Source organism: Tachyglossus aculeatus, chromosome 18 (genome assembly GCF_015852505.1).
Source record: "Tachyglossus aculeatus isolate mTacAcu1 chromosome 18, mTacAcu1.pri, whole genome shotgun sequence".
NCBI lineage: Eukaryota > Metazoa > Chordata > Mammalia > Monotremata > Tachyglossidae > Tachyglossus > Tachyglossus aculeatus.
In genome coordinates this window covers 37,117,952-37,143,269 of record NC_052083.1, presented here as the reverse complement: position 1 = coordinate 37,143,269, position 25,318 = coordinate 37,117,952, and the positions used below count along the sequence as shown (strand labels likewise).

The following is a 25,318-nucleotide window of genomic DNA, read 5'->3' as shown; positions in this document are numbered from 1 at the left end:
CAAACCACCATCCTGGGGGTTTCCTCAGCTGTCCAGGGAAGAGAGCGCTTTCCACACCTGTTGTCCCCAAGCAGCGACAGAGGCAAAAAGGCCACTTGTACATTGCTCTCGGCTCGATGTACGTCAGGATGCTCCCTGCTTGCCTAGATGCATCCGCTGCAGGCCCGGGCTGCCCCTCAGCCCACAAAAACGGCCTCCAAATGCAGTCACCGAGTCTGATCTGTGTCATGCAGCCAGTGCTGGGCCCATAGTTATCTCAACGATCTGGGCTGTGAATAAAAGCCTCACACCTGGTCCCCATTTCTTCTCCCCCTGAGACACCATTTCCCTCACCCTTGTCTCGGAGCGAGGGGGAGGAGGGTTGAGTAAAAACGGTGTCTGTTCACTCAGGGCCTACTGGCTAATGGTGAAGCCCCCAACCTCACCATCCCCAAAACACGCACCACAAGAGAGTCTGTTTCCTTCCTTTATTAGGAAATATTTAATGTTTAAATACAGACGTTGCATCCGCTTTTACGGAGCCTCACATTTCTTTGAAACAAGGGGTTAAGGGGAGAGGAAAGGGTTTTCAGGATTTTATTATTTCTTTTTTCGAGTAAAAATGAAGCGTTTGGCCACCCGCTCCATTAGAGGCTGGAAAACAAGTTCAGAAAGTACTCCACACACACACACACACACGTAGACACACACACGGAGCACAAAGCTTGGTACAAATCACAACTGTAGAAATTTGACAGCTGGAGAGAGGAGCGGCCCACCCCATTTTGCAACCCGATCTGGGCTGAGCCAAAATTTACCTTCTACCTTCGGCCCTCGGGGCGGTAGAAAGGGATACGGCAGACGCCACCCGGGCGCGGACACCTGCGCCTCGACGGTGAGCAGGCCGGCCTCCTCCGGGGTACAAAATGAGGGAGGGCGCTGAGGCCGGAACGAGCCCTCGTGAGCAAAGGAAGTTCGGAAGCCTTTTGGGAGGAGGAAAGTGTTTAATCGTCAATGAGATCTTTTATTGGGGTTCGTTAGTGAGGTCTCTTCTGATTGCTCATTTGCTTGCTGGCCTGTTCCTCCAAGTGCATGGCCAGCCGCAAGGACCCGATGACATCTGCAAGGGGTGGAGAACAGCGTTAAGGGGCGGTTTCCACACGGTTCTTGGTCGTCTCCCGTTCCCCGTCCTCCCCACCCCGCCGGAGATTTTACCGCCCCGGCCATCTCTACGCCGCTCGCATCTGGCCCCCGGGAGCCTAATGATAACCGGGGTATTTTTTAAAGCGTTCACTCCGCCGTGCTGAGCGTTGGAGCCAACCCAAGGTGGACGCGGCCTCTGTCCCCCATGGGGCTCACGGTCTTAATAATAATAATAATAATAATTATGGCATTTGTTCATCATCATCATCATCATCAATCGTATTTATTGAGCGCTTACTATGTGCAGAGCACTGTACTAAGCGCTTGGGAAGTACAAATTGGCAACATACGGAGACAGTCCCTACCCAACAGCGCTGGGGTGGGGATACAAGGGGACCAGGTTGTCCCACGTGGGACTCACGGTCAATCCCCATTTTCCAGATGAGGGAACTGAGGCTCAGAGAAGTGACCTGCCCAAGGTCACACAGCAGACGCGTGGCGGAGCCGGGATCCGAACCCATGACCCCTGACTCCAAAGCCCGGGCTCTTTCCACTGGGCCACGCTGCTTCTCCAATCCCCATTTTACAGAGGAACGGAGGCCCAGAGAGGCAAGGGATTCGCCCGAGGTCAGACAACAGACAAGGGGCAGGATTAGAATCCAAGTCCTTCCGGCTCCCGGACACTGACCGCCAGGGCCTAAGCTCTCCTCTACGTCGTCTTAGCCCACATCCTTCTCCCCGGGCATCAAGCCATGCTTTAGTCGGGGTGGGTTTAGGGGGGAAACAAGCCCACCCAACCAAGCAGTCAAGTGACCCGTTAACGTCGCTGAGCCGAGCGAGGCCTGGGCAGAACCGGGGAGGAAAACCCTCACGCCCCGAGCAAACCGCCGGTTCCCGTCCCCGCTTCTCTCATCACAGCCCGGCCCCGTTGGGGCCAACCGAGCCCCCGCCCGAACCTCGCAGGACGGAGAAGTTCCTCGCTTGCTCGGCCAGGGCGAGCTCGGCTTTGCTCACAAAGGTTTCCAGATCGTAGTCGGGCTGCTCCGTCATGGCCGACAGTTCGATCCAGGTGGGCCCGCGCTGCAGGGAGGAGGGGGAGAAGGGAACGAAAAGATAATACATAAATCGTCATCATCGATCGTATTTATCGAGCGCTTACTATGTGCAGAGCACTGGACTAAGCGCTTGGGAAGTACAAATTGGCATCACATAGAGACAGTCCCTACCCAACAGTGGGCTCACAGTCTAAAAGGGAGAGACAGAGAACAAAACCAAACATACTAACAAAATAAAATAAATAGAATAGATATGTACAAATAAAATAGAGTAAAAAAAATATGTACAAACATATATACAGGTGCAGTGGGGAAGGGAAGGAGGTAAGATGGGGGGATGGAGAGGGGGATGAGGGGGAGAGGAAGGAAGGGGCTGTCTGGGAAGGCCTCCTGGAGGAGGTGAGCTCTCAGCAGGGCCTTGAAGGGAGGAAGAGAGCTAGCTTGGCGGATGGGCAGAGGGATTGGGGGCATTCCGGGCCCGGGGGATGACGTGGGCCGGGGGTCGATGGCGGGACAGGCGAGAGCGAGGTACGGTGAGGAGATCATCTCGTGAAGACCGAGGACAGTGCCTTCCGTAAAGCTCCCGGAGGCTCCCCTCTCTCCGAGGGCTTGGCTGGCTCCAACCCAGTCCTTCCCATCGAGGCCCGTTTTCCCCTGGAGTCCGGCGGGCTGCCGACTCCAAACCAACGACAGGTTGGCGCGGCACGCGGGAGGGCGACGGCCGAAGGGACCGGTAAGTTCACGAGGTGCTCAGAAGAGTCTACTACTACTACTACTACTACTACTACTACTAATAATAATGTTGGCATTTGTTAAGCGCTTACTATGTGCAAAGCACTGTTCTAAGCGCTGGGGGGGGGATACAAAGTGATCAGGTTGTCCCATGTGGGGTTCACGGTCTTAATCCCCATTTTACAGATGAGGTAATAGGCTCAGAGAAGTTAAGTGACTTGCCCAAGGTCACACAGCAGACATGTGGCGGAGCCGGGATTCGAACCCATGACCTCTGACTCCAAAGCCCGGGCTCTTTCCACTGAGCCACGCTGCTTCTACTACTACAACTACTACTACTATCATCATCATCAATCGTATTTATTGAGCGCTTACTGTGTGCAGAGCACTGTACTAAGCGCTTGGGAAGTCCAAGTTGGCAACATAGAGAGACAGTCCCTACCCAACAGTGGGCTCACAGTCTAAAAGGGGGGAGACAGAGAACAAAACCGAACATACTAACAAAATAAAATAAATAGAATAGATATGTACAAGTAAAATAGAGTAATAAATATGTACAAACATATACATATATATACTACTGCTACTAATAATAATGGCATTTGTTAAGCGCTTACTGTGTGCAAAGCACTGTACTAAAAAGGACAATCTTGCCCTTTGTACTTGTCCTTGCCAACTTATACTTCCCCAAGCGCTTAGTACAGTGCTCTGCACACAGTGAGCGCTCAATAAATACAATTGATTGATTGAATCTGGGGCCCTCCACTGCTGCCGGTCAAGAACGGCCACCGGCCCGCTTCTTCCAAGCGTCCCGTTGCCCGGATGGGCAACTGTCCCCTCCCAGCGGAGCGTGAGCTCCTCGTGGGCAGGGAGTGACCCGTTCCCCGCTTGTGTGCTCTGCGCCTCTCCGAGCGCTCAGTACAGTACTTGTTCAATACATCCAATCAATCAATCGTATCGATGAAGTGCTTTCTGTGGGCGCACGGCCTAAGAGGCACGTTCCCTGCCCCCAACAAGCGTCCAGCTCGACTTACTACATCATCATCATCATCAATCGTATTTATTGAGCGCTTACTATGTGCAGAGCACTGTACTAAGCGCTCGGGAAGTACAAATTGGCAACATATAGAGACAGTCCCTACCCAACAGTGGGCTCACAGTCTAAAAGCGTTACTACAGTAACGCTGGGCCGGATGGGCCATCGGTCCAAGGAAAGGCGGCTTTCCTGGTTTTAGGCTCTTGTTTTCCCTTGAATTCCCACGAGCCCCCGCCAGCGCGGGAGGCCAAAGGAAGGGCGGGATCCAGGCTGGGGGGGGCGGGAAGAGAAGAGGTTTTTGCGAGTCCAAGGCCCCCCTCCCTACCTGGACAATCTCTTTGAGCTCCTCCACGGCCTTCTCTTCCAGCTCTCCGATCTGGGTCATGGCGTCGTGGAAGCTGGACAGCTGACAAGACAGTTCCTCCTCTTCCTTGGAGAGCTACAGCCGGGCCACAGGGAGAGGCAGGGTGAATAATAATAACGGCATTTATTAAGCGCTTACTCGGTGCAAAGCACTGAGAAGCAGCGTGGCTCAGTGGAAAAAGCCCGGGCTTTGGAGTCAGAGGTCACGGGTTCAAATCCCGGCTCCGCCGCTTGTCAGCTGTGTGACTTAGGGCAAGTCACTTCTCTGGGCCTCAGTTCCCTCATCTGGAAAACGGGGGTGAAGACTGTGAGCCCCACGTGGGACAACCTGATCACCTTGTAAATTCCCCAGCGCTTAGAACAGTGCTCTGCACATAGTAAGCGCTTAACAAATGCCATTATTATTAAGCGCTGGGGAGGTTACAAGCTGATCAGGTTGTCCCTCGGGGGGCTCACAGTGGACGTCGATGGCCCCCTGCCCTTCCCAGACCCCTCCATCCCCAACCACCTGGGAGCCCGGGGGCTTTCCTCCCGCGGAGGCGCTTACGTTATGCTGAAGCGGGGACTCTTCGGGGGTGGGTTTGGCTTCCTCCCCTTCCAGCTCCATGGGGTTCTGCAGCTCGCTGCTCCCGCCGTTGTGGGGGCTCAGCTCTTTGACTCTGGGAGAGGGAGGAAAGGGGGGGGCCCTCAGGCAAAGCTTCTAGGACTGCGAGCCCACTGTCGGGTAGGGACCGTCTCTATACGTTGCCGACTTGTACTTCCCAAGCGCTCGGTCCAGTGCTCTGCACGCAGTAAGCGCTCAATAAATCCGATCGAACGAATGAACGAAAGACCCAGCGTCTTTCGCAGGGGGAGAGTGGTTTCCCATAATGGCAGGCCCAGGTCGGGCGGCCCGGGCCGCAAGTTAACGCCGCTGTACGTCGCTCTTCATCAATCGCATTTATTGAGCGCTTACTGTGTGCACAGCACTGGACTAAGCGCTTGGGAAGTCCAAGTTGGCAACATAGAGAGACAGTCCCGACCCAACGGTGGGCTCACAGTCTAAAAGGGGGAGACAGAGAGCAAAACCAAACATACTAACAAAATAAAATAAATAGAACAGATATGTACAAGTAAAATAAATAGAGTAACAAATATGTACAAACATATATACATATATACAGGTGCTGCAGGGAAGGGAAGGAGGTAAGATGGGGGGATGGAGAGGGGACGAGGGGGAGAGGAAGGAAGGGGCTCAGTCTGGGAAGGCCTCCTGGAGGAGGTGAGCTCTCAGTAGGGCCTTGCCCTTCCCCATTCTGCCCCCTCGTCTGCGCCATTCCCCGGCCCTGAGACTCCCTCCCTCTCTTCTGTGGTCAGGGAAGCGTTCCCGGCTTTAGTTCTTAGGGCGCTCAGTAGGGTGGGAATCACTCCGAGGAGGTGCGTGCCAGACTGTCGTGTCCATTTCCCCGTCCCCGCTCCACCCGGCTTCATCCCCTTCTCTCCCGTGAGTTTTCCCCTCTCATACCTGTATATACGTATATATGTTTGTACATATTTATTACTCTATTTATTTTACTTGTACGTATCTATTCTATTTATTTTATTAATATGTTTGGTTTTGTTCTCTGTCTCCCCCTTTTAGACTGTGAGCCCACTGTTGGGTAGGGACCGTCTCTATGTGTTGCCAACGTGTACTTCCCAAGCGCTTAGTACAGTGCTCTGCACACAGTAAGCGCTCAATAAATACGATTGATGATGATGATGATGATCCCTCCATCCCCCAGGGCACCGGACGACCCACGATCCCTTCCTCTCCTCAGCAGCCAGGGCGAGCGGGATGGTTGGCGGGGCAGGAGTTTTCCCCGCTCCTGATCCCAGCGAAAAGCCCTCCGGCTCCGGAACTGGATGCGTTTCCCCATCCCGGGGAGCAGCCAGGCAGACTGGGAGGAATGTCCCATCCCAGAAAAGTGGCAGGGGGTGGTCGGCCCTGATCCCTGAGGCAGAGGAGGAGAAGGGTGGGCCTGATGGGCCCACATGCACAGACCCTGACTCCGGGGTTGTGACCGACAGCAGGTTTCCCGGTGTCCCCGGGCCTGCCCGAAGGAGGGGACCAGGGGTCTCCCCTCGGACCCGCCGAGCATCATACCTGTCCGCGTATCTCAGGGTGTTGAGGGTGTATTCGCAGGAGCTCATGCCGGGAGAGATCATGGCAATCTGGAAGGGAATCGAGGGGACGCGTGAGCAGCCGGCCTTGTGATGGCGAGAGTTGGTCGGGGGGCAAGAGTTGGTCAAGGTCGCCCGCTCTCTGAGCAACCCGAGCCCGGCTTCCAGCAGAGGAGGCAGAGAGGAACAGTGTGGTATTCTCCTGATTCCTTTCACTCATTCAATCGTATTTACTGAGCGCTTTCTGTGTGCAGAGCACTGTACTAAGCGCTTGGGAAGTCCAAGTTGGCAACATGTAGAGACGGTCCCTACCCAACAGTGGGCTCACAGTCTAGAGGACTCCCGTCCTCCCGGCCTAGATGGAACCACGCGACGGTCCGGGCTTGCCCTTCTCGCGGTCCTGGCGGGAGGCCCACCCACGGGACCGGCCGAACCCGCCTTGTCGCTGGTGGCCAATTCCAACCGACAGCCGGAACGGCTTTGGGTGTCTCAACGACCCGGCCCCAAGCTGCTGGGGGCTCAGAGAGGTCATCATCATCATCAATCGTATTTATTGAGCGCTTACTATGTGCAGAGCACAGTACTAAGCGCTTGGGAAGTACAAATTGGCAACATATAGAGACAGTCCCTACCCAGCAGTGGGCTCACAGTCTAAAAGGGGGACTCCATCGACTCCAATCCCTGGCTGCCGGACGGGACCGTGGCCAGCCGGTTAGACCGTCCCTTCTCCCATCTTCGGGTTAAATGCGGGAGGGGGACCCAAGCCGGAGAGCGGAGATGGGGAAAGGGAAGGCCGGGAGGCTGTGGTGAGACTCGGGGATGGCTGATCCCCTCTCTCTCCCCCCTACAGCTACATGGGCTGGAGGAGCCAACGGCGGAGGGAGTTCAGACTCCCAGAAGCGGGGGACGAGACCGGACCCCGGCCGCCTCGCTGGCCGATCCCATCCTCCACGGGCCTTACCATGCAGGTCCGGGAGTTCTCGCCGATGAAGGAGTCACGCAGCACCTGGGTCAGCTTGCTCTCCCGAAATGGGGTGTGGGACTTGTTCTGGCCCAGAGCCCGGATGCATTCCTGCAGAATAATAATAATAATAATAATGGCATTTATTAAGCGCTTACTATGTGCAAAGCACTCTTCTAAGCGCTGGGGAGGCTACAAGATGATCAGGTTGTCCCTCATGGGGCTCACAGTCTCAGTCCCCATTTTACAGATGAGGTAACTGAGGCACAGAGTGTTGGGTAGGGACTGTCTCTATGTGTTGCCAATTTGTACTTCCCAAGCGCTTAGTACAGTGCTCTGCACATAGTAAGTGCTCAATAAATACGATTGATTGATTGATTGAAGTGACTTGCCCAAAGTCACACAGCTGACAATTGGCGGAGGCGGGATTTGAACCCATGACCTCGGACTCCAAAGCCCGGGCTCTTTCCTACTGAGCCACGCTGAAGGGGAACGGGGGCTAAATTTAGGCCCTCCCAGGCCTACTACCGATCAGTAATAATTAGGCTACTTTTAGCGCTTATTAAGCGTCCAGCACCGTTCCGAGTGCTGGGGTTGACCCAGATAATCAGGTCGGACACCTCTCCCCGGCCTACGCGGGGCTCACGGTCTAAGCAGGAGGTTATCAATCAATCAATCAATCGTATTTATTGAGCGCTTACTATGTGCAGAGCACTGTACTAAGCGCTTGGGAAGTACAAATTGGCATCACATAGAGACAGTCCCTACCCAACAGTGGGCTCACAGTCTAAAAGGGGGAGACAGAGAACAGAACCAAACATACCAACAAAATAAAATAAGTAGGATAGAGTAGGTTATCTAATCCTCATTTTACAGCCGAGGAAACGGAGGCCTGCGGTTGGCCGGGAACACATCGACGAACTCCGCGTCGTCGTCCTCGTAAGCACTCAATAAATACCGCCGACGGACAAGTCACTAGCCCCCTTTTCAGGTGCGGAAACTGAGGCCCAAAGAAGCGACTTGCCCGAGGTCACCCAGCAGGGAAGCCGTGGAACCTACCTTTAGGGCCAACAGGCTCTTGTTGATCTCGGCGCCTTCCATGCGGGTCTGGCGGTTGGCACTGGACGTGTCAGCCCCTCGCTCGTTCCCGGCCAGATCAACCAGGGAGAACTTGCCGTGCAGCCTCCCCTTGGCCCGGAGCAGGATCTGGAAGCAGGCGTGCGAGCGGGAAGAGCTGGAGTTGGCGAAGGTTTGCCCCGACGTTCTGGAGCACAGGGAGAAAGGCCCGTCAGAAGGGCGGCCGGGAAGGGTCCCGGCCCCCGTCGCGCGGCAGAGATCCCGATCCCGACGCCAGTACGGGGGAGGGCGAGATACCTCCATCCCACTCCCTGCCATGGGGGCGGGACGGAGGGGGACGACCACGCAGGGCCGTAATATCCCGCGCCATCGCGACCCTCCCGTGCCGGATCTCGGCTCGCCGGAGCCGTGGACCGGCTGGGAAAGCCCCAGATCGGGATCAATCAATCAATCGTATTTATTGAGCGCTTACTATGTGCAGAGCACTGTACTAAGCGCTTGGGAAGTACAAATTGGCATCACATAGAGACAGTCCCTACCCAACAGTGGGCTCACAGTCTAAAAGGGGGAGACAGAGAACAGAACCAAACATACCAACAAAATAAAATAAGTAGGATAGAAATGTACAAGTAAAATAAATAGAGTAATAAATATGTACAACCATATATACATATATACAGGTGCTGTGGGGAAGGGAAGGAGGTAAGATGGGGGGATGGAGAGGGGGACGAGGGGGAGAGGAAAGAAGGGGCTCAGTCTGGGAAGGCCTCCTGGAGGAGGTGAGCTCTCAGCAGGGCCTTGAAGGGAGGAAGAGAGCTAGCTTGGTGGATGGGCAGAGGGAGGGCATTCCAGGCCCGGGGGATGACGTGGGCCGGGGCTCGATGGCGGGACAGGCGAGAACGAGGTACGGTGAGGAGATTAGTGGTGGAGGAGCGGAGGGTGCGGGCTGGGCTGGAGAAGGAGAGAAGGGAGGTGAGGTAGGAGGGGGCGAGGTGATGGACAGCCTTGAAGCCCAGGGAGAGGAGTTTCTGCCTGATGCGCAGATTGATCGGTAGCCATTGGAGGTTTTTGAGGAGGGGAGTAATATGTCCAGAGCGTTTCTGGACAAAGATAATCCGGGCAGTAGCATGAAGTATGGATTGAAGTGGAGAGAGACACGAGGATGGGAGATCAGAGAGAAGGCTAGTGCAGTAGTCCAGACGGGATAGGATGAGAGCTTGAATTAGCAGGGTAGCGGTTTGGATGGATGCCGGAAGGCGGCGGGCGGGGGGGTCTGGATCCGCACCCAGGCCCCGTTCTGACAGACACGGACCTGCAGGCGCTGCCCGCCTCAATCATCCTGATGACATCGTCTGCCGAGTTCACCAGGTGCTCCTGCAGCCCCACCACCTGGACTTGCTGTTTGCCGTCCTCCAGGACCCGGAGTTTGGCCTTCTTGTTCAACAGGTCAAACAGCTGTTCGGTGGGTGGGGACAAGAGAGGAGAGGAGGAGGAGGCGGAATTTGACAAGGGGCTCTGGTTTCCTTAGAGTCAGGGGGGCACCTATACTGGTGCTGTGGCCCCTTGGACCGGTCAAATATTCATTAAAGGGAGATGGTCCGGGCCAAACGGCCCCCCCCGGCGCTCCCATGGGATTCACGGCCACGCCTGTGGCCTCTCGAAGCCACGAGCCCAGAAGAGTAACCATCATCAATCGTATTTATTGAGCGCTTACTATGTGCAGAGCACTGTACTAAGCACTTGGGAAGTACAAATTGGCAACATATAGAGACAGTCCCTACCCAACAGTGGGCTCACAGTCTAAAAGACCACCCCAAGGACGCTCCCCGTTGCTGCCCATTCTTGCCCCTAATGATAATGATAGCATTTATTAAGCGCTTACTAGGTGCAAAGCACCGTTCTAAGAGCTAGGGAGATTACAAGGTGATCAGCTTGTCCCACGGCGGGCTCACAGTCTCCATCCCCGTTTTCCAGATGAGGTCACTGAGGCCCAGAGAATAATAATAATAATAATAGCATTGGTTAAGCTCAGAATTCGTGCCCGCAGCACGGCCTCGGCTCCCACCCTCCTGCCTGACGTGGGTGGGCTTGAAAGAGATCGACTTGATCACTGCAAGCGGCTGACCCCAGGACTGGGGGGGAACCTCGCGACCCTCCCCTACCTTCCCATTGTAGATCTCAAAGAAGGTCACGTAGACATCCAGTCCCAAGCCCCTGTACCGCGGCTGGCTCCTCAGGAGGAAGACGTCCCGGGCTGGGCGGGAGAGAGGGGTCGGGTCAGTGCCGACGGGGCGGCGGCCCCAGCCCGCATCCCGGGGCGAAATCATCATCATCATCAATCGTATTTATTGAGCACTTACTGGGTGCAGAGCACTGGACTAAGCGCTTGGGAAGTACAAATTGGCAACGTATAGAGACGGTCCCTACCCAACAGTGGGCTCACAGTCTAAAAGGGGGGAGACAGAGAACCAAACCAAACATACTAACAAAATAAAATCAATAGAATAGATATGTACAAGTAAAATAAATAGAGTAATAAATATGTACAAACATATATACAGGTGCTGTGGGGAAGGGAAGGAAGATGGGGGGGATGGAGAGGAAGGAAGGGGCTCAGTCAGGGAAGGCCTCCTCATTTTCCATAGTGAGGCAGGTCCTAAGAACAAGTCAAAGGACAAGGCTATCCATGTTCTAAAGAACTCTACTTTTACACAGCATCATTTTCAAAGATAACACTGTGGCATTGACACTTTATCATCATCATCAATCGTATTTATTGAGCGCTTACTATGTGCAGAGCACTGTACTAAGCGCTTGGGAAGTACAAGTTGGCAACATCTAGAGACGGTCCCTGCCCAACAGTGGGCTCGCAGTCTAAAAGGGGGAGACAGGGAACAAAACCAAACATACTAACAAAATAAAATAAATAGAATAGATATGTACAAGTAAAATAAATAGAGTAACAAATATGTACAAACATATATCCATATATACAGGTGCTGTGGGGAAGGGAAGGAGGTAAGATGGGGGGGGATGGAGAGGGGGACGAGGGGGAGAGGAAGGAAGGGGCTCAGTCAGGGAAGGCCTCCTCATTTTCCATAGTGAGGCAGGTCCTAAGAACAAGTCAAAGGACAAGGCTATCCATGTTCTAAAGAACTCTACTTATACACAGCATCATCTTCAAAGATAACACTGTGGCATTGACACTTTATTATCATCAATCGTATTTATTGAGCGCTTACTATGTGCAGAGCACTGTACTAAGCGCTTGGGAAGTACAAGTTGGCAACATCTAGAGACGGTCCCTACCCAACAGTGGGCTCACAGTCTAAAAGGGGGAGACAGGGAACAAAACCAAACATACTAACAAAATAAAATAAATAGAATAGATATGTACAAGTAGAATAAATAGAGTAATAAATATGTCCAAGCTCCGAGCCGCGGGAGGGAGGCGGACCGGCGGTCCCACGTTCTCGGCCGGGCCCGTCCACGAACGGGCCTCTGACCGCAGGCGCGGGCAGTAGCGTCGTCATAAAGACGCAACGTTAGTCCGAGCCGACGAAGGAAAGCGTCTTTTGAGTCTAGGGCTGTGGCCAGGTGGGGAGACCTACAGGGACTCTATTTCTTCAATTTTAATTTTTTTAAAAAATGGTATTTGCTGAGCGCTATGCGCCAGGCACTGCACTCAGAGCTGGGGGAGACAAGCTAATCGGGCTGGACGCAATCCACGTGGCGCTCAGAGTCTGAGTCCCCATTTTCCGGAGGAGGGAACTGAGGCTCAGAGACATTAACCGACGGGCCCCCCCCAGGTCACACAGCGGACAAGCGGTGGAGCCAGGATTAGAACTCGGGCCCGTGCTCTTTCCACAGGGCCATGTCGCTTCTCTGGCTTTAGGGGAAGAACGGGTCTCAAACAGAGTCGAGAGTTGGAGCGGGAGGGACACTGACCCATCATCATCATCATCATCAATCGTATTTATTGAGCTCTTACTATGTGCAGAGCACTGTACTAAGCGCTTGGGAAGTACAAATTGGCAACATCTAGAGACAGTCCCTACCCAACAGTGGGCTCACAGTCTAAAAGGGGGAGACAGAGAACAAAACCAAACGTACTAACAAAATAAAATAAATAGAATAGATAATGATAATGATAATGATAGCATTTATTAAGCGCTTACTATGTGCAAAGCACTGTTCTAAGCGCTAGGGAGATTACAAGGTGATCAGCTTGTCCCACGGGGAGCTCACAGTCTCCATCCCCGTTTTCCAGATGAGGTCACTGAGGCCCAGAGAATAATAATAATAATAATAATAATAATAATAATAGCATTTGTTAAGCTAACCAAACAGGTTCCCCTGGGTGGGCTCACAATTCGTGCCCGCAGCGCACAAATAAAATAGAGTAATAAATATGTACAAACATAGAGGCCTGTTCTGAGCGCTCTAAGAGTATAACAGAGGTCGGCACGATCCCTGCTTTCCCAGAATTTATAGCCCAGCAGGGAAAACAGGCACTGAAATCAACCGTCTTCCCTCCTCCAGACCGTGAGCTCGTTGTGGGCAGGGAATGTCACTGTTTATTGTTATATTGTAGTTTCCCAAGCGTTTAGTAGAGTGCTCTGCACACAGTAAGCACTTAATACAATTGAAGTAACAGTTACAGAGAATAAAGATTCACTCAATCGTATTTATTGAGCGCTTACTATATGCAGAGCACTGTACCAAGCGCTGGGAATGTACAATTCGGCAACGGATAGAGACAATTCCGACCAAACAATGGGCACCATGTGCGGAGCACTGTGCTGGGCACTTGGGGAAATACAATATAGCGGAGTTTCCTGCCCATAAAGATCTGTACCTAAGGGCTACAGGTGGATCGCAAAGGGGTAGGGGTTGATTAGAATTAATTGGGGATTAATTAGACTTCCTGGAGATGGGATGGCAGAGGGCTGGATTGTAAAGGAAGAGGGAGTTTGGGATGATGATGATGATGGCATTTATTAAGCGCTTACTATGTGCAAAGCACCGTTCTAAGCGCTGGGGAGGTTACAAGGTGATCAGGTTGTCCCACGGGGGGCTCGCAGTCTTCATTCCCATTTTCCAGATGAGGGAACTGGGGCCTAGAGAAGTGAAGTGACTTGCCCAAAGCCACACAGCTAAGTGGCGGAGCTGGGATTTGAACCCATGACCCCTGACTCCAAAGCCCGGGCTCTTTCCGCTGAGCCACGCTGCATCAAAAGGCCCTGCAGAAGCGGGGAGAATGACAGCCTCTAATTTAGAGTGGGAGCCGGGTGAGGACAGAGTCCGGCGCTTAGTACAGTGCCTGGCACATAGTTGAGCGCTTAATAGACTGTGAGCCCACTGGTGGGTAGGGACCGTCTCTATATGTCGCCAACTTGGACTTCCCAAGTGCTTAGTACAGTGCTCTGCACACAGTAAGCGCTCAATAAATATGACTGATTGATTGATTAATACCATTATCTACCCCAGTGCTTAGTTCAAGTACCATAAACCACCACCACAAAAACCTGGCTCAGTGGAAAGAGCACGGGCTTTGGAGTCAGAGGTCATGGATTCAAATCCCGCCTCCGCCACATGTCTGCTGTGTGACCTTGGGCAAGTCACTTCACTTCTCTGAGCCTCAGTTCCCTCATCTGTAAAATGGGGATTAAGACTGTGAGCCCCATGTGGGACAACCTGATCGCTTTGTACCCCCCCCCAGCGCTTAGACAAGTGCTTTGCACATAGTAAGCGCTGAACAAATGCCAACATTATTATTATTATTATTATTATCATCAAGTGGGAAGCTGCAGCGACTCCGAGATAGAGGCATGACAGAGGGGGTGATTCGGTTTGTAACGCATGTAGACGCTGCACGGGCCCGGGGGAAGGATTTTACTCACATGCAAACGCATAGATTCCCTTAGATGCATTCTGATTTTTTCCGGAAAAGTCTCCGCCCATAGTCTAGAGGAAAAGAAAGAAAATTAAAAAAAACCACCCATCATCAATCGCATTTATTGAGCGCTTACTGTGTGCAGAGCACTGTACTAAGCACTTTGGAAGTACAAATTGGCAACATATAGAGACAGTCCCTACCCAACAGTGGGCTCACAGACTAAAAGGGGGAGACAGAGAACAAAACCAAACATACTAACAAAATAAAATAAATAGAATAGATATGTACAAGTAAAATAAATAAATAGAGTAATAAATATGTACAAACATATATACATATGTACACCCACAGGATAAGGTAAGTAGGTAAGACTCCAAGTCAGAGCCCCGGGGAGGGGAAGGGTGCTTCAGGAGTGCCTTAATAATAACGGCATTTGTTAAGCGCTTACTATGTGCAAAGCACTGTTCTAAGTGCTGGGGAGGCTACAAAGTGGTCAGGTTGTCCCACGGGGGCTCGCAGTTTTAATCCCCATTTTACAGATGAGATAACTGAGGCACAGGGAAGTTAAGCGACTTGTCCAAAGTCACACAGCTGACAGTTGGCGGAGCTGGGATTTGAACCCATGACCTCCGACTCCAAATAATAATAATAATAGTAATAATGATGGCATTTATTAAGCGCTTACTACGTGCAAAGCACTGTTCAAAGCGCTGGGGAGGTTACAAAGTGATCAGGTTGTCCTACGGGGGGGCTCACGGTTTTAATCCCCATTTTCCAGATGAGGGAACTGAGGCCCAGAGAAGTGAAATGACTTGCCCAAAGTCACAGAGCTGACAGTTGATGGAGCTGGGATTTGAATCCATGACCTCCGACCCCAAAGCCCGGGCTCCTTCCACTGAGCCGCGCTGCTTCTCTAGGAAAGGAGGGAGGGGGGTCTCTTGGTTGGGACAGGATGGCATTAAGTCCTTACCGTGTGCCAGACACTGCACTAAATGCTGGGGGTAGATAAAAGCTAAATCATTCATTCAATCGTATTTATTGAGCGCTTACTGTGTGCAGAGCACTGGACTAAGCGCTTGGGAAGTCCAAGTTGGCAACATATAGAGACGGTCCCTACCCAACAGCGGGCTCACAGCCTAGAAGGGGGAGACGGAGAACAGAACAAAACGTATCAACAAAATAAAATAAGTAGAATAAATATGTACAAGTAAAATATATAGGGTAATAAATACGTACAAACATATATACATATATACAGGCTAAGTATATATGTATTATTATATCATAATACATCATATTATACATTATACCATAATACATCATATTACATATTATAATATATTATATTATATATTATAATACATTATATTATGCATTATATTATAATACACTATATTATATATTATATTATGATATGCTATATGATGTATTATATTATAATACATTATATCATATATTATGATACATTACATTATATTATATTATGATACATTATATTGCATATTATAATACATTATATTACATATAATGCATTATATCATACATTACATTACAATGCATTGTATTATATATTATATTATAGTGCATTATATTATATATTATATTATAATGCATTATATTATATATTACGTTATAATGCATTATATTATATATTACATTATAATGCATTATATTACATATTATGATACATCATATAATATATATTATGATACATCATATAATATATATTATTGATATATAATGTATTATATAAAATTAATTTATATTAATGAAAATATTAAAGTGTTATATAATTCTATATATTATATATAAGCGCTTAGTACAGTGCTCTGCACAGAGTAAGTGCTCAATAAATACGGTTGATTGATATATATACACAGGTGCTGTGGGAAAATCAGGTGGGGCACAGTCCCCGCCCCACATGGGGCTCACCATGTTAATCCCCATTTGACAGACGAGGTAACTGAGGAACAGAGACGGGAAGTGACTTGCCCAGGGTCACACAGGGGACAAGTGGCGGAGCCGGGATGGGAACCGGGGTCCCTGTGGCTCTCAGGCCCGGGCTCTATCCGCTAGGCCCTGCTGCTTTTCCCGTTCTGACCCGGGCCCAACCCGGGCCAATGCAGAAGGGTATCGAGAAGCAGCGGGGCTCAGTGGAAAGAGCCCGGGCTTTGGAGTCAGTGGTCATGGGTTCGAATCCCGACTCCGCCACATGTCTGCTGTGTGACCTTGGGCAAGGCACTTCACTTCTCTCAGCCTCAGTTCCCTCATCTGTCAAACGGAGATTAATAATAATAATAATAATAATGGCATTTATTAAGCGCTTACTATGTGCAAAGCACTGTTCTAAGTGCTGGGGAGGTTACAAGGTGATCAGTTTGTCCCACTGGGGGCTCACAGTCTTAGTCCCCATTTTACAGATGAGGTAACTGAGGCACAGAGAAGTGAAGTGACTTCCCAAAGTCACAAAGCTGACAATTGGCGGAGCCGGGATTTGAACCCGTGACCTCTGACTCCTAAGCCCGTGATTAAGACTGTGAAACCCGTGTGGGACAACCTGATCACCTGGTATCCCCCCAGCGCTTAGAACAGTGCTTTGCACATAGTAAGCACTTAACATGCCATTACTATTATTATTATTGTTGCTATCATCATTATTATTATTATTATTATTATTATTATTATTATCGGGACTCACGTGGGTTTTGCCGCTTCCCGTCTGACCGTACGCGAAGCAAGTCGCCTTGCCTCCTTCAAAGATGGTGTGTACCAGCGGCCTGGCCGTGAACCTAGAAACAGCGGGGCCGAGAAAGGATGGGCTGAGGACATGATGATGATGATGATGATGGTATTTGTTAAGCGCTTACTATGTGCAAAGCACTGTTTTAAGCACTGGGGAGGTTACAAAGTGATCAGGTTGTCCCACATGAGGCTCACAGTATTAATCCCCATTTTACAGATGGGGTAACTGAGGCACAGAGAAGTGAAGTGACTTGCCCAAAGTCACACAGCTGACAATTGGCAGAGCTGGGTTTTGAACCCATGACCTCTGACTCCAAAGCCCAGGCTCTTTCCACTGAGCCACAATGACATCCCCTCCACCACCACTCCCTTTTTTTAAAAAAATTCTATTTGCTAAGCACTTACTATGTGTCCAACACTGTTCAAAGCGCTGGGGGAGCTACAATTAGAGAAGCCGCGGGGCTCAGTGGAAAGAGCCCGGGCTTTGGAGTCAGAGGTCATGGGTTCAAATCCCGGCTCCGCCACTTGTCAGCTGTGTGACTTGGGGCAAGTCACTTCACTTCTCTGGGCCTCAGTTCCCTCGTTGGGAAAACGGGGATTAAGACTGTGAGCCCGCCGTGGGACAACCTGATCACCTTGTATCCCCCCAGCGCTTAGAACAGTGCTTTGCACATTAGTAAGCGCTTAACAAATACCATTATTATTATAATTATTATTATTACTACAGGCTAATTAGGTTGTAATTCCAACTTGCGCGGGGTGGCCCCGCCTGGGATTTCCAAGGGGCCAAATAATAATGTTGGCATTTATTAAGCGCTTACTATGTGCCAAGCACCGTTCTAAGCGCTGAGGGGGGATACAAGGTAATCAAGGTTGTCCCCCGTGGGGCTCACAGTCTTCATCCCCATGTCCCATTTTCTAAACCCTACTGGGAATACCCTATGCAGTTTTTCTCATCCCATTTTAGAAAGGATATTAGGGCTGGAAATCTGATCAATCAATTAATAGTATTTTAGGGGTTGGCCCTTTCTGACTTGAGGACGAAACCTAGATCGGAAGAGGGCTTTATTGGGTTGATAGAGCTGCCTATTGGAATAGTTGAATCTTATTTATTTATCTTACCTGTACATATCTATTCTATTTATTTTATTTTGTTAGTATGTTTGGTTTTGTTCTCTGTCTCCCCCTTTTAGACTGTGAGCCCACTGCTGGGTAGGGACTGTCTCTATATGTTGCCGACTTGGACTTCCCAAGCGCTTAGTACAGTGCTCTGCACACAGTAAGCGCTCGATAAATACGATTGATTGATTGATTGATTTTCCAGATGGGGGAACTGAGGCCCAGACAAGCGAAGCGACTTGCCCAAAGTCACCCAGCGGACAAGTGGTGGAGCCGGGATTCGAACTCCCAAGCCCGGGCTCTTCGCCCTGGGCCACGGGGCGGGTCCGGGGAGAGCGTCTGCCGGCCGGCCGGTTGTCTGGGCCCGCTTTTCTCTCAGCTTGGAAAGAAAGGGGGAGAGCTGGGGGCGGACTAAGTGGTCCTTGGCGCTGGAGCGGGAGGAGGACGGGGATGTGTTCTCTGAGAGCGGCCCCAAAAAGGCAGCTTTTTCCCTAGGGTGGGGCCCTGCCTCTCTCCCAACGGGAGTGGGGCTGGAGGCGGCAGCCCTGGATGGGGAATGAAGGCTGTCCATCCCCTTGCCCCCTCCTACCTCCCCTCCCTTCTGTCCTTCTCCATCACAGCCCGCACCCTCCGCTCCTCTGCCGCCGCTCACCTCCTCACCGGGCCTCCTTCTCGCCCGTCCCGCCGTCGACCCCCGGCCCACGTCCTCCCCCTGGCCCGGATTGCCCTCCCTCCCCACATCCACCAAGCCAGCTCTCTTCCTCCCTTCAAGGCCCTACTGAGAGCTCACCTCCTCCAATCAATCAATCAATCAATCGTATTCTCTTCCAATCAATCGTATTTATTGAGCGCTTACTGTGTGCGGAGCGCTGTACTAAGCACTTGGGAAGTCCAAGTTGGCAACATCTAGAGACGGTCCCTACCCAACAGTGGGCTCACAGTCTAGAAGGCCTTCCCATACTGAGCCCCATCCTCATCCCCCCCGCCTTACCTCCTTCCCCTCCCCACACCACCTGTATATATGTTTGTACGGATTTATTATTCTATTTTATTTTTTTTCTTATTTATTCTATTTTATTTTGTTAACATGTTTTGTTTTGTTGTCTGTCTCCCCCTTCTAGCCTGTGAGCCCGCTGTTGGGTAGGGACCGTCTCTCTATGTTGCCAACTTGGACTTCCCAAGCACTTAGTCCAGTGCTCTGCACACAGTAAGCGCTCAATAAATACGATTGAATGAATGAATATTTATTCTGCTAATATGCTTTGTTCTCTGTCTCCCCCTTCTAGACTGTGAGCCCACTGTTGGGTAGGGACCGTCTCTCTATGTTGCCAACTTGTTTTTCCCAAGCGCTTAGTACAGTGCTCTGCACACAGTAAGCGTTCAATAAACATGATTGAATGAATGTTTATTCTATTTATTTTATTTTGTTAATGTTTTGTTTTGTTCTCTGTCTCCCCCATCTAGACTGTGAGCCCGCTGTTGGGTAGGGACCGTCTCTAGATGTTGCCAACTTGGACTTCCCAGGTGCTTAGTATAGTGCTCTGCGCACAGTAAGTGCTCAATAAATAAGATTCATTCATTCATCCAATCGTATTTAATTTGAATATGATTGAATGAGTGAATGAATGAATGACCCCCGCTTTTACCACACCAAAGTGTTTCCGGCGCTACCGGTCTGCTGAGCACCCCGCTTTTTCCCCTCCCGCCCCACAGACAAGCTTTGGATGCCCCCTTAGCCCACAAAGGGCCGGGGCCCGACTCTGCCCAGATGAAAGCGGCAGGATGGACAAGTCTTCATTCATTCAATCGTATTTATTGAGCGCCTACTGTGTGCAGAGCACTGGACTAAGCGCTGGGGAAGGACAAGTTGGCAACACATAGGGACGGTGCCTACCCAACGGCGGGCTCACACCTCTTCCCTGCCTCCCCCTTCTAGATTGTGAGCCCGCTGTCGGGTAGGGACCGCCTCTAGATGTTGCCAACTTGGACTTCCCCAGCGCTTAGTCCAGTGCTCTGCACACAGTAAGCGCTCAATAAATACGATTGATTGATTGATTCCCTCTGGCATCAGCCGCGGTCCCCGCTTTCCCACCGCCGGAGCCGAGGCCTAGTTAGAGGCCGGAGACGGGGCGAGGCGGCGCCACGGGAGGCCGGGTTACCTGTAGACCACCTCGTTCGAGGCCAAGTCGTCGAAGGCGAAGTCGAACCGGAAGGCCTGGTTCTCCAGATACTTGGTCAGGTCCACTTTGAGCTTGGGCTCGTGAACCAGGAGGACGCACTTGCTGGGGATGGAGATCACGTCCAGTTCCTTCTTGGCCAGCTCTGCGGGAGGGAGGGCGACTGAGTCCGCCGGCCGCCCCCCCAGCCCCCGTCGCCGCTCGGGGACCGGAGGGCGGGCGCTTACCTTGCTTGTTCAGGGGACGTTTCCTCACGCAGACACAGATCCTGTGCTCTTCTACCTTTAAAAGAAAGCGGCCAGTCATTCAGTCGCATTTATTGAGCGCTTACTGTGTGCGGGGCACTGGACTAAGCACTCGGGAAGTTCAAGTTGGAGAAGCAGCGTGGCTCGGTGGAAAGAGCCCGGGCTTTGGAGTCAGAGGTTCAAGTCCCGGCTCTGCCAATTGGCAGCTGTGTGACTTTGGGCAGGTCGCTTCACTTCTCTGGGCCTCAGTTACCTCATCTGGAAAATGGGGATTAAGACTGGGAGCCCCCTGAGGGACAACCCGATCGCCTTGTAACTTCCCCAGCGCTCAGAACGGTGCTTTGCACGTAGTAAGTGCTTAATAAATACTATTATTATTATTATTATTACAAGTTGACAATCAATCGTATTTATTGAGCACTTACTGTGTGCAGAGCACTGTACTAAGCGCTTGGGAAGTACAAGTTGGCAACATATAGAGACGGTCCCTACCCAACAGTGGGCTCACAGCCTAGAAGGGTGAGACAGAGAACAAAACCAAACATATTAACAAAATAAAATAAATAGGTACAAATAAAATAGAGTCATAAATACGTACAAATATATATACATATATACAGGTGCTGTGGGGAGGGGAAGGAGGTAAGGGGGGATTCATTCAGTCGTATTTATTGAGCGCTTACTGTGTGCAGAGCACTGGACTAAGCGCTTGGGAAGTCACGCTGCTTATGCTCTACTGGGAAGACAGTCATAAAAATATTTATGGGAATAGTCAAAATATATAACAATGTGCACATGAGCAGATATTCATTCATTCAATCGCATTTATTGAGCGCTCACTGTGTGCAGAGCACTGTACTAAGCGCTTGGGATAGTCATACAAGTGTGCCGATGAGAGGTATGGATAAATTCACACGCGCCTGGGTTGGCTGATGGGTTGCTACGGCCTAGGGTGCAGGTAATTAAATCAGGGAGGGCTCATTGGAGGTGGAATTTTTTTTTTAGGAAGGTTAACGGAATTGGCAGTACCGCCCCGCCCCGTATCATATAATCCAAAAGGGGAGACGGACACCAGGGTTGGGGATCGTGTCCGCTAATTCTGTTTTATCGCACTCTCCCAAGCGCTTAGTACGGTGTTCTGCACATAGGCACCCCATAGATACCGTCGACTGACACTAGATCTTAGTTCAGAGCCCGACGCGTGGCGGCTGGGCGCTGTCACTCACGGGGTCGGTCAGGGTGAGCTGCTGACAATCCAGAGTGGATCGAAACTCCTTTATCATTCGGCCAAACTCCCAGTTTGGAACGCTGGTGTCGTATTCCTGGGGGAAGAAGCCGGGGGGCGGGCTGAGAGGGGCCGTCCGGGGATTTCGGGCCCTCTCTTTGGGAACGGGGTGGTGGGAGTTGAGGGTCCCGGAGTGATCGTTAGCCACGCTGGGGACTCCGGGGAACGTGGGGAGGGCCCAGCGCCGTTTTGGCCGCTAAGGACTCGTGGTTGAGCACTTCTGCTCCTCTCAGGGCCGGTGGGGTGGGGATGGGGGGGGTCCAACGCTTAGAACAGCGCCTGACACATGGTAAGCACTTAAATACTATTTTTGCATTTGGGACGTGGGAAGGGAGGAGGCCACACCGCTGCCCGGACCCCAAGTCTCACCTGGGCCCGCTTGATCCTCATCTCGGAGTTCTGGGCCCTCTTCTCTTCTCGTTTGCTCTTCATTTTTTCCATTTCCTTCACAATACAGGACTTCCTTCTAACTGGGTGGCGTGGGGGGAAACAAGAACAAGTCCATCGTCCCATTGCTTGCTTGGAACAACTTCCTCAGACGAGCTGAACGAGGACCCTCGGCTCGGAGCTTGTACATATTTATTACTCTATTCTACTTGTACATATCTATTCTATTTATTTTATTTTGTTAGTATGTTTGGTTTTGTTCTCTGTCTCCCCCTTTTAGGCCGTGAGCCCACTGTCCGGTAGGGACTGTCTCTAGAGGTTGCCAATTTGTACTTCCCAAGCGCTTAGTACAGTGCTCTGCACATAGTAAGTGCTCAATAAATACGATTGATGATGATGATGACGATGACCCTGCCGCTCTGGGCCTCACCGTCAGTGCCGGCGGCGCGACCCGCCCCACGCCTTCACCGCCCGACTTTGTGTTTCTCGGGTCTTCTCCCCTCTGAAGACAAACATGTGGCCAACAACCGCGTTTTCCAGCAGAGCCGGGCCCCTCCGCTTCGGCCTACCTGTGTTGACGGAAACCATGGAGGAGCTGCCCCGGACCGAAGGCATGGCGTGCTCTTCCGCCGCCTCGGGGACGGCGCCCAGGGCGTTCTCCGCCGTTCCGGAGCGGGAGGGCTGCGGCGGTCCGGCTGCGGGGAGGGACCGGAGTCGGCGACCGGCAGACGCCCACCCCGGGACCACGGTTCCACGGCGGGCCCATCTTTCACCAGCAATGCCGCGGGCAGAGATGCCCGCGTGCCAGGCGGGGGGGGGTGGGATCAGCGGCATCCCGCCAGCCAGGAACGGAAGGGTCCACACTGAGCCGCCCCCGGAGCTGATTTTAGGCTCATATAAAATACAGAGGATGCTCTCCGCATCCCCCCCGCTCACTCACGCGCCATCCGTCGGACTCTCGTTTTAGAGACCAGCGCCGTTGCAACAGTAGCGCTTCCGTCTATACCTTACGTACTCCTGTTATCTAAGATCCAGATCTTTACCGCAATTATCCAAGATCCAGATCTTAGCCCTGCTGAAGCCAGGAGGAAAAGCGATCTCCTCAGCGCCAAGTCCCCTACCCGACACTCCTGGGATCTGTGCCCCATCCCCTGAGGGGTCACCCGGCTGCCATGGCAATGGAGAAAGTCAAATTCCTTCCTTCCCTTCCCCACAGCACCTGTATATATGTTTGTGCATATTTATTACTCTATTTATTTATTTTACTTGTTCATATCTATTCTATTTATTTTATTTTGTTAGTATGTTTGGTTTTGTTCTCTGTCTCCCCCTTTTAGACTGTGAGCCCACTGTTGGGTAGGGACTGTCTCTATATGTTGCCAAGCGCTTAGCACAGTGCTCTGCACATAGTAAGCGCTCAATAGATACGATTGATGATGATGATGATGATTCCCATCCAGAATTAAGAATCAGGAAGCGAACAATCCCTCTGGCTACTAGCTCAAATCCCCGAGGCTGGCGTGGTGTGTGTGTGTGTTTGCGAATGGTCACGTGCCCCCCACACGGACCCTCCAACCCTCCCTCAGGAGACGAAGCAGCGTGGCTTACTGCTTAGAACAGTGCTTTGCACGTAGTAAGCGCTTAATAAATGCTATCGTTATTATTATTATTAGTGGGCCTTGGTGGGCTCCGCCACTTGTCTGCTTCGCGGACCTTGGGCGAGCCACTTTGCTTCCCGGGGCCTCAGTCCCCTCATCTGTTAAATGGGGGTTAAGAGCGTGAGCCCCACGTGGGACCGTGTCCAACCCGATCAGCTTGCACCTACCTCGGGGCTCAGAACAGCGCTTGGCACCCGGTAAACGCTTAACATTTACCATAAATAAGTATTTTTAGACTGTGAGCCCGCTGTTGGGTAGGGACCGTCTCTCTATGTTGCCAACTTGGACTTCCCAAGCGCTTAATCCAGTGCTCTGCACACAGTAAGCGCTCCATAAATACGATTGATGATAAATATGATCGTTTGGCATGCTCCATCCTAGGAGCGCCAGATCTGGGCCGAATTCAGCAAGTAGCCAAGGTTCACCGTCCTTCCTTCTGTGAGGGGAGTAGAGGACGGCGGCTCTCAGCTGCCAGGCCAAAAAACTCCTCCGTCGACCCCTCTCTCCTCCGGGATCTGGGACCTCGGCGGCTCCTCCGGCCGTCCCCTCCGCCGGGGCAAGCGGGGGACGGCCGGGACGCTCCCACTCACCGATAAACGGATTTTTGGGATTGCTCGGACCAGCGGGATCCATTTCCACGTCGTTCTCTTGGGCGGTCACCGGCGTCTCGGAGATGGCGGTCAGGCGCGTGGAGCGGCTGCGCAGAGCTGGAGGGGCCGGGACGGCACAGGAGGGTCAGACAGACCCCGCCTCAGGTGACCCCAGAAAGGCAGGCGGCCGCCCACCCCCGAGGGACTCCAGACCCCCAGGGCCAGAGCGGGGACCACCACCCTTAGCTTCCAATGGTCATTCATTCATTCAATTGCATTTATTGAGCGCTTACTGTGTGCAGAGCACTGGACTAAGCGCTTGGGAAGTCCACGTTGGCAACATCTAGAGACAGTCCCTACCCAAAAGTGGGCTCACAGTCTAGAAGGGGGAGACAGGCAACAAAACAAAACATATTAACAAAATAAAATAGAATAAATATGTACAAATAAAATAAATAAGAGTAATAAATACGCAATAATGATGGCATTTATTAAGCCGCTAATCTCCTCACCGTACCTCGTTCTCACCTGTCCCGCCATCGACCCCCGGCCCACGTCATCCCCCGGGCCCGGAATGCCCTCCCTCTGCCCATCCACCAAGCAAGCTCTCTTCCTCCCTTCAAGGCCCTGCTGAGAGCTCACCTCCTCCAGGAGGCCTTCCCACACTCAGCCCCTTCCTTCCTCTCCCCCTCGTCCCCCTCTCCATCCCCCCCCCTCTTACCTCCTTC

General features: G+C 51.7%; 1 protein-coding gene across 2 annotated transcripts in view; it reads right to left on the bottom strand.

Moving 5' to 3' along the window:
* Positions 1-453: 453 nt before the first annotated feature.
* The window catches only part of KIF2C (kinesin family member 2C), a 38,130-nt gene continuing 13,265 nt past the window's right edge, over positions 454-25,318 (bottom strand). The window contains exons 5-21 of one of the 2 annotated variants that reach the window (XM_038760652.1): positions 24,591-24,707; positions 22,912-23,037; positions 22,325-22,425; positions 21,897-21,992; positions 20,653-20,707; positions 20,408-20,570; positions 17,086-17,176; positions 14,392-14,455; positions 10,651-10,742; positions 9,801-9,943; positions 8,471-8,675; positions 7,412-7,522; positions 6,434-6,501; positions 4,856-4,967; positions 4,271-4,384; positions 2,079-2,202; positions 454-1,099 (exon numbers count right to left, since the gene is read on the bottom strand). In XM_038760652.1, the coding sequence (XP_038616580.1) occupies positions 1,017-1,099; positions 2,079-2,202; positions 4,271-4,384; positions 4,856-4,967; positions 6,434-6,501; positions 7,412-7,522; positions 8,471-8,675; positions 9,801-9,943; positions 10,651-10,742; positions 14,392-14,455; positions 17,086-17,176; positions 20,408-20,570; positions 20,653-20,707; positions 21,897-21,992; positions 22,325-22,425; positions 22,912-23,037; positions 24,591-24,707 (1,865 nt within the window). In that variant the 3' untranslated portion in view covers positions 454-1,016. The remainder of the gene's footprint in view (positions 1,100-2,078; positions 2,203-4,270; positions 4,385-4,855; positions 4,968-6,433; positions 6,502-7,411; positions 7,523-8,470; positions 8,676-9,800; positions 9,944-10,650; positions 10,743-14,391; positions 14,456-17,085; positions 17,177-20,407; positions 20,571-20,652; positions 20,708-21,896; positions 21,993-22,324; positions 22,426-22,911; positions 23,038-24,590; positions 24,708-25,318) is intronic. The other variant, XM_038760653.1, reaches the window with a different exon arrangement.